General features: G+C 44.6%; 2 protein-coding genes across 9 annotated transcripts in view; both read left to right on the forward strand.

Moving 5' to 3' along the window:
- LOC110487925 (phosphoprotein associated with glycosphingolipid-enriched microdomains 1) overlaps positions 1–14,861 on the forward strand; it is a 109,081-nt gene that overhangs the window by 44,500 nt on the left and 49,720 nt on the right. The gene's annotated exons all lie outside the window — the stretch shown is intronic.
- LOC149970200 (uncharacterized) lies at positions 5,322–11,303 on the forward strand. The gene is made up of 2 exons (XM_090227558.1): positions 5,322–7,428; positions 7,627–11,303. Exon 2 carries the CDS (start codon positions 8,390–8,392, stop codon positions 9,995–9,997), a length of 1,608 nt encoding a protein of 535 aa, XP_090083684.1. The 5' UTR covers positions 5,322–7,428; positions 7,627–8,389; the 3' UTR covers positions 9,998–11,303.

The raw sequence follows: 14,861 nt of genomic DNA on the forward strand, positions 1-14,861 counted from the left end.
AACAGCCCTATATCTGCTGCTCTGATGCACACAGTTGGCTCACTCACTCCGTTCTGATTATAACTACAGCTACATTATAACTACAGCTACATTATAACTACAGCTACGTTATAAGTACAGCTACATTATAACTACAGCTACATTATAACTACAGCTACATTATAACTACAGCTACGTTATAACTACAGCTACATTATAACTACAGCTACATTATAACTACTGCTACGTTATAACTACAGCTACGTTATAAGTACAGCTACATTATAACTACAGCTACGTTATAACTACAGCTACGTTATAAGTACAGCTACATTATAACTACAGCTGCATTATAACTACAGCTACATTATAACTACAGCTACATTATAACTACAGCTACGTTATAAGTACAGCTACATTATAACTACAGCTACATTAGAACTACAGCTACGTTATAACTACAGCTACACTATAACTACAGCTACACTATAACTACAGCTACATTATAACTGCAGCTACATTATAACTACAGCTACATTATAACTACAGCTACATTATAACTACAGCTACGTTATAACTACAGCTACGTCATAACTACAGCTACATTATAACTACAGCTACATTATAACTACAGCTACATTATAACTACAGCTACACTATAACTATAGCTACATTATAACTACATCCTCTATCTATAACCTACAGTCATAGCCAAAAGTTTTGAGAATGACACAAATATACATTTTCACAGTCTGCTGCCTCAGTTTGTATGATGGTAATTTGCATATACTCCAAAATGTTATGAAGAGTGATCAGATGAATTGCAATTAATTGGAAAGTCCCTCTTTGCCATGCAAATGAACTGAATCCCCCCCAAAACATTCCCACTGCATTTCAGCCCTGCCATAAAAGGACCAGCTGACATCATGTCAGTGATTCTCTCGTTAACACAGGTGTGAATGTTGACGCGGACAAGGCTGGAGTTCACTCTGTCATGCTGATTGAGTTCGAATAACAGACTGGAAGCTTCAAAAGGAGGGTGGTGCTTGGCATCATTGTTCTTCCTCTGTCAAACATGGTTACCTGCAAGGAAACACCTGCCGTTATCATTGCTTTGCACAAAAAGGGCTTCACAGGCTAGGATATTGCTGCCAGTAAGATTGCACCTAAATCAACCATTTATTGGATCATCAAGAACTTCAAGGAGAGCGGTTCAATTGTTGTTAAGAAGGCTTCAGGGCACCCAAGAAAGTCCAGCACGTGCCAGGACCGTGTCCTAAAGTTGATTCAGCTGCTGGATCGGGGCACCACCTGTATAGATCTTGCTCAGGAATGGCAGCAGGCAGGTGTGAGTGCATCTGCATCAGGTGTGAGGCGAAGACTTTTGGAGGATGGCCTGGTGTCAAGAAGGGCAGCAAAGAAGCCACTTCTCTCCAGGAAAAACATCAGTGACAGACTGATATTCTGCAAAAGGTACAGGGATTGGACTGCTGAGGACTGGGGTAAAATCATTTTCTCTGATGAATCCCCTGTACGATTGTTTGGGGCATCCGGAAAAAAGCTTGTCCGGAGAAGACAAGGTGAGTGCTACCATCAGTCCTGCGTCATGCCAACAGTAAAGCATCCTGAGAACATTCATGTGTGGGGTTGGGTTGCCATTTTCCATTTTGGTTTGGTGGGTTATTGTCTATGTGTAGTTGCATGTCAGCACTCGTTATTATTAGCTTCACGTTCGTTTTGTTATTTTGTTATTTTGTTAGTTTGTTTAGTGTTCTTCGTGTTCTTCGTGTTCTTCGTGTTCTTCGTGTTCTTCGTGTTCTTAGTGTTCTTCGTGTTCTTCGTGTTCTTCGTGTTCTTCGTGTTCTTCGTGAATAAAGAAGAATGTTTTCAAATCACGCTGCACCTTGGTCTCATCGTTACGACGAACGTGACAGACAAACAAAAAACCCACAAATTCTGATAAACTCCAAGCATTAATTATGCAAGAATGGGCTGCCATCAGTCAGGATGTGGCCCAGAAGTTAATTGACAGCATGCCAGGGCGGATTGCAGTCTTGAAAAAGAAGGGTCAACACTGCAAATATTGACTCTTTGCGTCAACTTCATGTAATTGTCAATAAAAGCCTTTGACACTTATGAAAGGCTTGTAATTATACTTCAGTATTCCATTGTAACATCTGACAAAAAATATCTAAAGACACTGAAGCAGCAAACTTTGTGAAAATTAATATTTGTGTCGTTCTCAAAACTTTTGGCCACGACTGTATGTTAGAATATTTAAATGCGTGACGTTCAATGGGATTTCTCTCTGTGCAGCCATCATTTGTATTTCATTTTCTATGTCTTCTGTTGCTGTCTCTTTCATCCTCCATGCTGTCTCTACTGATATGCTCCCTCAGAGCGCTGGGTCCATATTTCACCATATCTAGTGAGGTGTTGTATTTGCCCAGGCCTAATATGAAGGAAGAAACCCCATGGGGGGAAGGGAGAGACATCGACAGAGACATAAAGAGAAGAGAGAGAGACAGGGCTCGGCGATATGAGCAAAATATCAAATCACAATATTTTTCTACGTTTTGACGGTATGAGGGTATTTGAACCCTGTTTTCCGTGATATCCAATTGCGATCCAATTACTATCTTGTCTCGTCGCTGCAACTCCCCAACAGGCTCGGGAGAGGCGAAGGTCGAGTCATGCATCCTCTGAAACATGACCCGGCAAGCCTCGCTCCTTAACACCCTCCAGTTTAACCCGGGAACCCTACCAACGTGTCGGAGGAAACACTGTTCAACTGACGACCGAAGTCAGCTTGCAGGCGACCAGCACGCCACAAGGAGTCGCTAGAGCGCGATGAGCCAAGTAAATGACAAAGCAAAAACAGGTTTTTATAATTGTTTGCAAATGTATTAAAAAAAAAACTTGAAATATGACATTTACCTAAGTATTCAGATCCCTTTACTCAGTACTTTGTTGAAGCACCTTTAGCAGCGATTACAGCCTCCAGTCTTCTTGGGTATAACGCTACAAGCTTGGCACATCTCTATCTGGGGAGTTTCTCCCGTTCTTCTCTGCAGATCCTCTCAAGCTTTGTGAGGTTGGATGAGGAGCGTTGCTGCATAGCTATTTTCAGGTCTCTCCAGTTATGTTCAATATCCATCTGGCCACTCAACCATAAAGACCTGATTGGTGGAGTGTTGCAAAGATGGCTGTCCTTCTGGAATGTTCTCCCATCTCCACAGAGGAACTTTGGAGCTCTGTCAGAGTGACTATCAGGGCCTTTCTCCACGGATTGCTCAGTTTCGCCGGGCGGCCAGCTCTAAGAAGAGTCTTGGTGGTTCCAAACGTCTTCCATTTAAGAGTAATGGAGGCCACTGTGTTCTTGGGGACCTTCAATATTGCAGAAATTTGTTGGTAACCTTCCCCAGACCTGTGCTTTGACACAATCCTGTCTCATAGATCTACGGACAATTCCTTCGACCTCATGGCTTCGATTTGGCTCTGACATGCACTGATACCTGACATGCACTGGGAACTTATATAGACAGGTTTGTGCCTTGCCAAATAATGTCCAATCAAGGCAGCATGATCGAATCCTACCCTGTGGGGCTCTGTGGAGGAGTCTGCATGATAGATTCCTACCCTGTGGAAACTCTGTAGAGGAGTCTGCATGATAGATTCCTACCCTGTGGAAACTCTGTGGAGGAGTCTGCATGATAGATTCCTACCCTATGGGGCTCTGTGGAGGAGTCTGCATGATAGATTCCTACCCTGTGGAAACTCTGTGGAGGAGTCTGCATGATAGATTCCTACCCTGTGGAAACTCTGTGGAGGAGTCTGCATGATAGATTCCTACCATGTGGAAACTCTGTGGAGGAGTCTGCATGATAGATTCCTACCCTATGGGGCTCTGTGGAGGAGTCTGCATGATAGATTCCTACCCTATGGGGCTCTGTGGAGGAGTCTGCATGATAGATTCCTACCCTATGGGGCTCTGTGGAGCAGTCTGCATGATAGATTCCTACCCTATGGGGCTCTGTGGAGCAGTCTGCATGATAGATTCCTACCCTATGGGGCTCTGTGGAGGAGTCTGCATGATAGATTCCTACCCTATGGGGCTCTGTGGAGCAGTCTGCATGATAGATTCCTATCCTATGGGGCTCTGTGGAGGAGTCTGCATGATAGATTCCTACCCTGTGGGGCTCTGTGGAGGAGTCTGCATGATAGATTCCTACCCTATGGGGCTCTGTGGAGGAGTTTGCATGATAGATTCCTATCCTGTGGAAACTGTGGAGGAGTCTGGATGATAGATTCCTACCCTATGGGGCTCTGTGGAGGAGTCTGCATGATAGATTCCTACCCTATGGGGCTCTGTGGAGGAGTCTGCATGATAGATTCCTACCCTGTGGAACTCTGTGTCTGATAAATGGTGCTGTTTGAAAGGTCAAACAGCGTCTGCAGAGCAGCACTTCTATTACTTGCCTCCCATCCACCACCCTCTTCCTCCTCTCCTCCTCTCACTCCTCTATTACTGTCATCCCAACACCTTCCTCTCCTCCATCACTCTCACTCCCAATCAGCCAGGGAGGGGTGAGAGGGGACAGACCCTGGTGGAGCTATGCACCACCCTACCCCTATACCTCTGTCTCAGCCCTCCTTAACCCTGCACCCCATCCATCCACATCCCCAACTCAAAGCCGGCCTAGACAGTTTTAACACACACACACATACACACACACACACACACACAGGTTTAATAAATCAGCCTGGTGCTAATGGAGCTGAGGGGGTCTTGCAAAGAGGGATCACATTTCCACTCTCGCTGCTGCCCCTATATTGATAGTGTGCATGTGTCCATGTATTAATAGCCCATTGCTTTGCAGTGTCCGCCAGGCTAGTGTCAGAGCAGGTGATATATGGGTGGCCAACTGGTGATGGGGACGTTCTTCTGTGATGTATGTGTCTGTTGTGATGAAGATGTAGGGTGTGTGTGTGTGTGTGTGTGTGTGTGTGTGCGTGTGTGTGTGTGTGCGTGCGTGCGTACGTGCGTGCGTGTGTGCGTGTATTCCATTCTATATTGTATTCTATCCACGCCTAATCTGCACCTCTGATTTACAAAGACACAGCAGCTAGAGCCTGCATGCAGCCACAGCCTCTGGCTCAAAGACATCTCAGTGTTTTTTACTGCCGACTTCTGCCCTGTCTACAGTGGTGTAAAGTACTTAAATAAAATACTTTAAAGTACTACTCCAATAGTTTTTTGGGGGTATCTGTACTTTACTTTACTATTTATATTTTTGACAACTTTTACTTTTACTTCACTACATTACTAAAGAATATATTGTGGGGCGGCAGGGTAGCCTAGTGGTTAGAGTGTAGGGACGGCAGGTCGCCTAGTGGTTAGAGTGTAGGGACGGCAGGTCGCCTAGTGGTTAGAGTGTAGGGACGGCAGGTCGCCTAGTGGTTAGAGTGTAGGGACGGCAGGTCGCCTAGTGGTTAGAGTGTAGGGACGGCAGGTCGCCTAGTGGTTAGAGTGTAGGGGCGGCAGGGTAGCCTAGTGGTTAGAGAGTTGGACTAGTTACCGAAAGGGTTGCAAGTTCAAATCCCCGAGCTGACACGGCACAAATCTGTCGTTCTGCCCCTGAACAGGCAGTTAACCCACTGTTCCTAGGTCGTCATTGAAAATAAGAATTTGTTCTTAACTGACTTGCCTGGTTAAATAAAGATATAAAAATGTGTTTTTTACTCCATACATTTTCCTTGACACACAAAAGTACTCGTTACATTTTGAATGCTTAGCAGGACAGGAAAATGTCGTAATTCATTCACTTATCAAGAGAACATCCCAGGGCCCTCATTTATCAATGTTGTGTATGAACAGACATGTTTGTAAACCATGCGTGCGATAATTTCTAAGCAAAGTGTGTACTTATACTTGAGAATGTGCGTACATTTAAGCACACCTCTTGACCATGAGTATCCACAGCACCTTGTTGTAGAAAAGTCAAACGTCTAATGAAGTACCATCCACCAAATGGAGAAAGGATTGACATACTGGACCAAATCATAAACTATGAAGAAAAAAAGATATCACATGAATAGTTAATTAATGTATTTCTTTTATAGACACTTCAGTTACTAATAGTTTTCTCAGGGGTGCTAGCGAATTCATAAACATGAAACCATTTAAGCCGAATTGAATAATAAAGTCAATTTGAAAGAGGGATGTAAGGTCGGAGGCATTTTAGTTAAACCAGTTAAATAACATAAAAGGCAACACTGAGGCGTTGTGACTTGGTGGAGGATCTGACACAAGCTGCATTACACAGGGAGAGTGTATTCAATGAGCGTGCAGATTTATTTTTGCTGACTTGCGACGCTTGGTTTATTAGTAGATTTCGTTTTCCAAGGCATGTTTTATTGTATCGCTGCGACCAACTCTCTCCAGTATTAGAAAGGGAGACGAAACGCACCAATACCATCCCAGTGCAAACCCAAGTCCTCTCCACCCTGGGATTTTTGGCCACTGGAACATTCCAACGGTAGATTGGGGATCGATCTGGCATTTCACAACCAACCATGAGCCGGATATTTCCTGCAGTCCTTCGTGGTATTATTTAATTGACCCCCACAAGACATACAGTTTCCTTCACTGCTGTGCAACAGGCCAGAGTGAAAAGGGATTTCTGGATTTACAAATGTCGCAGGAACAATTGACTGCATCCACATCACAATAAAAGCACCATCATTCAACAAATGGAACTTCGTCAACAGAAAAGGTTTCCATTCTGTCAACGTGCAGGTCATCTGTGATTCACATTTGGATTTGTTGAATGTAGTGGCCAGATGGCCAGCTGGGACACATGATTCATTCATTGTGCAGAACAGCTCAGTTGGGCCTTAACCTCCAGGAAGGAGCTGTTGAGGACGGACGGCTCATTGGTAAGTGACTTGTTTTATTTGCAAGGTTTTATTGTTAGACCTCTACTGGGAAACAATATCTGAATGTTGTGTTCATAACTGCAGGAGACCCATGAACAACATGACTGCTGACTCCCCTCACAAACCCCTCAAACCAACAAGAGGCCAGGTACAACCAAGCCCACACACACACCAGAACAACAGTGGAGCGCACCATCGGCCTGCTGAAAGGGCGTTGGCCGTGCTTGTCTGGGACAGGAGACACACTGCAATACCAGCCTAGCAAGGTTTGCCTCTGAAATGATATTCCTTCAAATGCCATTACGTGAATGTAATACAATGTGCAACTTCCTTTTTAGGTTTGCTACATCGTCAAGGCTGGCAGTGTGCTCCACAACATTGCAATCAAAAATGTCATTCCACCTGAATGATCCACTCAGACCCGGTGATCCCATGCCTGACAGGGAGTGTTTCCCACCACCCATAGCCCTGGCACCGAGGACAAGAGTCAATATCATACAACACTTTTAGGTATCTGTTCTTCCAAATATTGTAATCAAATCGACAAGGAAAACGCATTAACATTGCACCAGAATTTATTGTCTCACATGTTTGACACAATCAACAAGTTCTTTCAACGATTGATTGATTTCTCAGGCCGTTGTGTGCATCCTCCAGCTGCGGTTTGAGTCCAAGAATTAATGTGTTGATCTCTTGTTGTTGTTTCAGGACCGTGTCAGTCAAAACATAGCGGAGCAGCTGAAGCGCTCGACCAAAGAGGACACCCTTCTGGTAGGCCTGGGGATGAGGGGTCAGAGGACACCCTTCTGATAGGCCTAGGGATGAGGGGTCAGAGGACACCCTTCTGGTAGGCCTGGAGATGAGGGGTCAGAGGACACCCTTCTGGTAGGCCTAGGGATGAGGGGTCAGAGGACACCCTTCTGGTAGGCCTGGGGATGAGGGGTCAGAGGTCACCCTTCTGGTAGGCCTGGGGATGAGGGGTCAGAGGACACCCTTCTGGTAGGCCTGGGGATGAGGGGTCAGAGGACACCCTTCTGGTAGGCCTGGGGATGAGGGGTCAGAGGACACCCTTCTGGTAGGCCTGGGGATGAGGGGTCAGAGGTCACCCTTCTGATAGGCCTGGGGATGAGGGGTCAGAGGTCACCCTTCTGGTAGGCCTGGGGATGAGGGGTCAGAGGACACCCTTCTGGTAGGCCTGGAGATGAGGGGTCAGAGGACACCCTTCTGGTAGGCCTGGGGATGAGGGGTCAGAGGACACCCTTCTGGTAGGCCTGGGGATGAGGGGTCAGAGGACACCCTTCTGGTAGGCCTGGGGATGAGGGGTCAGAGGACACCCTTCTGGTAGGCCTGGGGATGAGGGGTCAGAGGACACCCACATCTGTCAAGATTTCATGTTTTGTTATTTTTGTTATATTACGTTTATAACATTTATTTAGTTACATATATTTGTTACATTTATTGTCAAGAAAAAATGTTGAGATGTGGTCCATGTCTGAAAATGGTTGTAAAAATAAAGCTTGAATTACCATCAGTTGGTGTGTCTGGTATTCCTTCAGGGTCTGGGAGAGGGTCCTCAATATCACCATCAGTTAGTGTGTCTGGTATTCCTTCAGGGTCTGGGAGAGGGTCCTCAATATCACCATCAGTTAGTGTGTCTGGTATTCCTTCAGGGTCTGGGAGAGGGTCCTCAATATCACCATCAGTTAGTGTGTCTGGTATTCCTTCAGGGTCTGGGAGAGGGTCCTCAATATCACCATCAGTTAGTGTGTCTGGTATTCCTTCAGGGTCTGGGAGAGGGTCCTCAATATCACCATCAGTTAGTGTGTCTGGTATTCCTTCAGGGTCTGGGAGAGGGTCCTCAATATCACCATCAGTTAGTGTGTCTGGTATTCATTCAGGGTCTGGGAGAGGGTCCTCAATATCACCATCAGTTGGTGTGTCTGGTATTCATTCAGGGTCTGGGAGAGGGTCCTCTGTATCACCATTAGTTAGTGTGTCTGGTATTCCTTCAGGGTCTGGGAGAGGGTCCTCAATATCACCATCAGTTAGTGTGTCTGGTATTCATTCATGGTCCTTGAGAGGGTCCTCTGTATCACCATTAGTTAGTGTGTCTGGTATTCCTTCAGGGTCTGGGAGAGGGTCCTCAGTATCACCATCAGTTGGTGTGTCTGGTAGTCCTTCAGGGTCTGGGAGAGGGTCCTCAGTATCACCATCAGTTAGTGTGTCTGGTATTCCTTCAGGGTCTGGGAGAGGGTCCTCAATATCACCATCAGTTAGTGTGTATGGTATTCATTCAGGGTCTGGGAGAGGGTCCTCAATATCACCATCAGTTGGTGTGTCTGGTATTCATTCATGGTCCTTGAGAGGGTCCTCTGTATCACCATTAGTTAGTGTGTCTGGTATTCCTTCAGGGTCTGGGAGAGGGTCCTCAATATCACCATCAGTTAGTGTGTCTGGTATTCCTTCAGGGTCTGGGAGTGGGTCCTCAGTACCACCATCAGTTGGTGTGTCTGGTATTCCTTCAGGGTCTGGGAGAGGGTCCTCAATATCACCATCAGTTAGTGTGTCTGGTATTCCTTCAGGGTCTGGGAGAGGGTCCTCAGTATCACCATCAGTTAGTGTGTCTGGTATTCCTTCAGGGTCTGGGAGAGGGTCCTCAGTATCACCATCAGTTAGTGTGTCTAGTATTCCTTCAGGGTCTGGGAGAGGGTCCTCAGTATCACCATCAGTTGGTGTGTCTGGTAGTCCTTCAGGGTCTGGGAGAGGGTCCTCAGTATCACCATCAGTTGGTGTGTCTGGTATTCATTCAGGGTCTGGGAGAGGGTCCTCAGTACCACCATCAGTTGGTGTGTATGGTATTCCTTCAGGGTCTGGGAGAGGGTCCTCAGTACCACCATCAGTTGGTGTGTATGGTATTCATTCAGGGTCTGGGAGAGGGTCCTCAGTATCACCATCAGTTGATGTGTCTGGTATTCCTTCAGGGTCTGGGAGAGGGTCCTCAATATCACCATCAGTTGGTGTGTCTGGTAGTCCTTCAGGGTCTGGGAGAGGGTCCTCAGTAACACCATCACAAATGTGATGCCAGACACTGAGGTCTCTCCAATTATGGTGCCAATGTGCTGGTCCATAGCAGACAGTGAAGAGTCACTCTGTCCTCCTCCTGTGGCACTTATATCCCTTTTGTGGATCATAATTAAACAATTTTGGATAAGTTTTCAAATCAAACCATTTCTTTTCAATTTCATTAACTGTTCTGCACTCAGATGAGGCAGAATTTACCACAGCTAACCTGCTCAGGAGCAATATGTTTTCTCTTATTTGTCAAGCCATTGCTGAGGGCTCCAACAAGTATGGCTGTTTGGCTTCCACTTCGGTAATCAAAGGTTCTATTTCTGCATCTGAAAAATGTGTTTTTCTTTGTCTTCTTTGATTTCTCCACGTTGGCGGACATAAATTTGTGACATTTCTTGCAGCTTTAAAGGGAAGGTTTGTGACCATAATTGGTCATTTAGGGCGGTTCTTCATGTAAATGTGACCGTTTTAGAACGTGTCTGATTTATCAAGACAAAATACTTACAGGTGTGTGTAAATCAGGATTACGAGCAATTGATAAATAGTAACTTTTTTGTACTTGCGAACATTCTAAATGTTCTTCGTACGAGTTAACTTAGAAGCTTTTCTACGCCACATTGATAAATGAGGGCCCTGGTCATCCCTACTGCCTCTGATCTGGTGGACTCACTAAACACAAATGCTTCATTTGTATATGATGTAATATCATTTTAAAAAATGCAATCATGCCATCTGGTTTGCTTAATATAAGGAACGTGAAATAATTTATACTTGTACTTTTGATACCTAAGTATATTTTAGCAATTACATTTACTTTTTAATACTTAGTTATATTTAAAACCAAATACTTTAAGACTTTTGCTCTAGTAGTATTTTACTGGGTGACTTTCACTTTTACTTCAGTAATTTTCTATTAAGGTATCTTTACTTTTACTCAAGTATGAGAATGGGTGCTTTTTCCACCACTGCCATCTATCATATTAGGGAGGATTGGGAGTCGCCTCAAACTAAAACGCAATAAAACATTCTCTTTCTTGGATCCTCCAATAATATTTCAGCCTTTGTGTCTGTACTGTGTCTGTACTGTGTCTTGGATTCCTTTCTGGGGGATAGCGGGTCTCTTGTTTTTTCATTCGTTTTATCAACAGGCTTGTGTGCATTCACACTCAACTGACTGATAATATCAAAGTCAACAACTACCAAAATATGTCCCCTCGGAAACACGCAGAGACATTCAGAGACACGAAGAGACACACAGAGTCTCACAGAGACACGCAGAGACACACAGAGTCTCACAGAGACACACAGAGACACAAAGAGACACAAGGCAATTCAGACAAACAGATCTTAACTTTGATGAGAATAGAAAGGAGTCATGAGTGCATTCAGGTGTGTATGCCGTGGCTAATAATACATGTGTTAGAGCATGTCTGTGTGTGTGTGTGTGTGTGTGTGTGTGTGTGTGTGTGTGTGTGTGTGTGTGTGTGTGTGTGTGTGTGTGTTGGTGTGTTTGTGTGTGTCTGTGTGTCTGTGTGCGTGTGTGTGTGTTGGTGTGTTTGTGTGTGTCTGTGTGTGTGTGTGTGTGTGTGTGTGTTTGTGCGTGTGTTTGTGTGTATGTGTCTGTGTGTGTGTGTGTTTGTGTGTGTGTCTGTGTGTGTGTGTGTTTGTGTGTGTGTGTGTGTGTGTGTGTGTGTGTGTGTGTGTGTGTGTGTGTGTGTGTGTGTGTGTGTGTGTGTGTTGGTGTGTGTCTGTGTGTGTGTGTGTGTTTTTGTGTGTGTGTTTGTGTGTGTGTCTGTGTGTGTGTGTTTGTGTGTGTGTGTTTGTGTGTGTGTCTGTGTGTGCGTATGTTTCTGTCCCCTCACAGTCCCCACCGTTCCATGAAATGTTGTTTAATCTGTATTTGAAGGTCATTTAGCTGTTTCCTTGAGTAATGGGAGATTGAAGGACGTTCCATGCAATCATGGCTCTATAATACAATGCGTTGCCGTGAATTCGTTTTGGATTTGGGGACTGTGAAGAGACCCCTGGTGGTATGTCTTGTGGGGTATGTATGGGTGTCTGAAGAGACCCCTGGTGACATGCTTTGTGGGGTATGTATGGGTGTCTGAAGAGACCCATGATCACATGTCTTGTGGGGTCTGAGCTGAATATTATTTTATTATACAGATAATCTGGAATTTTAATCACAGTAATATTTCTAATAAAAACTAGAAGAGAAGCAGTTAATCTCTCTTCAACCCTCAACCAGGACAGACTGACATGCATGTTGGTGATGACAGGCAAGGTGTGCTGCTCTGGGTCAGCTCCACCTTCGTTAGGTCTTTCTTTGCTGCACTTGACCATATTACTGGACAGTAATCAAGATGAGACAAGACCAGAGCCTGAACAACTAGTAGTTGATTTGTGTCAACACATAACATATTTTTATACAGACAGACCTCCCCATCTTCACAACAACTTAGTCAATATGACTTGACCATGATAATTGACTATATAATGTTATACCTGGGAGTTTAGTTTCCTGAACTTGTTCAATGCTCACACCCTTTATACACAACTCCAGTTGAGGTTTAGGTCTTAGAGAATGTTTTCAACCAATCACAACGCTTTTAGCTGTCGATGTATTTAAGACCAGTCTATTATTAATCACCCATTCTGATACTGACTGTAACTCCTTGTTTAGAATGTCAGTGATGTCACTGGCTTTCGGTGCTGACATGTAGAGTGTGGAATCATCTGCATACATAGTCACTCTAGATTTGTGTAAGATCAGTGGCAAATCATTTGTAAAAAAAATAGTGAAGAGCAATGGCCCAAGGCAACTGCCCTGAGGGTCACCGCGCTGTACATATCTGATGTTAGAGAAGCTTCCATTGAAGAACACTCTCTGGGTTCTTTTGGATAAATAACTCTCCAGCCATGTGATGGCAGGTGCTGTAAAGCCATAACAAACATGGCTTTACATCACAATAAACAAACATGGCTTTACATCACAATAAACAAACATGGGCTCATTGTGTTCAGAACAACTCAGGTTATCACATGTAATCTTGTAACATGTAATCAAACACGTTGATCATAAATGTTGACATTGTATATGACATGAGTTCTGTGATGTGAAGTGCGCATTTGGACGCACATGTGTCTGGCTTGCTTGTATGACGTCAAAGTGGTATTTATTTTAATCCTCAATGTCTCATCTTTCAAATACATTGAGTCATTTTAATTTAGAGCATTTCCCTCAATCAGACAACAAAAACATGTTCAAAAGTTGCCCAATTATCACGAGGGATGGGGGCAACTTCTTGTCGCGCTCAAGTTCAAAATGTCTGTCAGTCAAAAACCATACAGAGCTGTGAAGCGTGATGTATATGTCACACCCTGACCTTAGTATTCTTTGTTTTCTTTGTTATTTTAGTTAGGTCAGGGTGTGACATGGGTGATGTATGTGTTTTTGTATTGTCTAGGGGTTTTGTATGTTTATGGGGTGCTCCCTATCTAGGGTTTTTTGTAAGTCTATGGTTGCCTAGATTGGTTCTCAATTAGAGGCAGCTGTCTATCGTTGTCTCTGATTGGGAACCATATTTAGGCAGCCATATTCTGTGGGTATTTTGTGGGTTATTGTTCCTGTTTCCAGCGTTCCAGTGTTAGTGTTCACGTTACGGGACTGTTTCGTCTTCGTTCGTTTTTGTCGGTTTGTTGTTTTTGTTCATTGTTTAAGTTTCCTATTAAATATGGATAATCATCACGCTGCATTTTGGTCCTCCTCTCTTTCACCCGAAGACAATCGTTACAGTATAGCATCCCTGCAAACAATAGAGTCGTTAGGACGTCTCTAGGATGTCACGAAATTGTCGCCTATAGTCGCCAGGACGTTGTGTCATGGGCTAATGGAGGTTTTGTCTAGTCCCCGGTTGGGATGTCCTAAGAAAGTGAACTAGGCAAAAAAACTCCAGGGGACCACGACACAACGTCCCAAGAACGTTCAGTGGACCATGACACAACATCCCAGGAACATCCTAAAAACCGGGAACTATTAAAAAGTCCCCCATAAAACGTTCCCTTGGGACCATCACGCAATGTCCTATGGACTAGTAAAATGAAATTCCTGAGAACGTCCTAAAAAGGTCCTGCCATGGTCCTCCGTGACGTCCTGGGAACATACAGGGAACCAGACAAAGGCCCCCCAGAGAACGTTTCCTTGGGACCATCACGCAACATTCTCATTAGAATGTTCACAGAATGTCAGTGGATAACGTCGCACCGAAAACCTTAAGGGACCGAATGGGAACATCGCCTAATGTCCGCAGGACTACCCATGTTTGCTGTAATTTTACTGTACAGCCATTTTCAACCCGTATACTGGTACAAGTGTAAAGGGTTAACTTTCTCATTCTCTCCAAATGAAGAAGTGACAAATGATCTTCATATTATAATGATGAATAAGCTTCCTCTTTCTCAGTGTTGGCCAGGTGGAGGGAAAGAGATAGAGGGGTTGAGAAAGAGAGAGTTAGAGAGTGTTAGCCTGCAGAGAAAAATAGAGGGAGCGAGAAGTCTGTCTAGAGACTACAGTGTGTTAATGGTTGACACAGACAGTATTGTTTGTCTGCTAGCTGAACCAACACACAGTGGAGCAGAACACAGTGGAGCATGGCAGAGCACAGCAGCATGCCATTCATGCAGAGCAAGGGCCCCGTGCCTCAGCCCATGAGACACTACTGAGAGAGAGCCGGAAGAGAAATAGAAGGGGGATATGGCCCTCTTTTATGAATCTGCTGCCAGCCATCCAAACCCCCATTTTGAGCCCCATAAGTGCAGCTTCAACCTTTTAGTCTAGGAACGTTGTGTGTGAGAGCTACAGTTACATTTGG

The sequence above is a fragment of the Oncorhynchus mykiss genome, chromosome 30, assembly GCF_057628025.1.
Source record: "Oncorhynchus mykiss isolate SJ-2025 chromosome 30, ASM5762802v1, whole genome shotgun sequence".
Taxonomy (NCBI): Eukaryota; Metazoa; Chordata; class Actinopteri; order Salmoniformes; family Salmonidae; genus Oncorhynchus; species Oncorhynchus mykiss.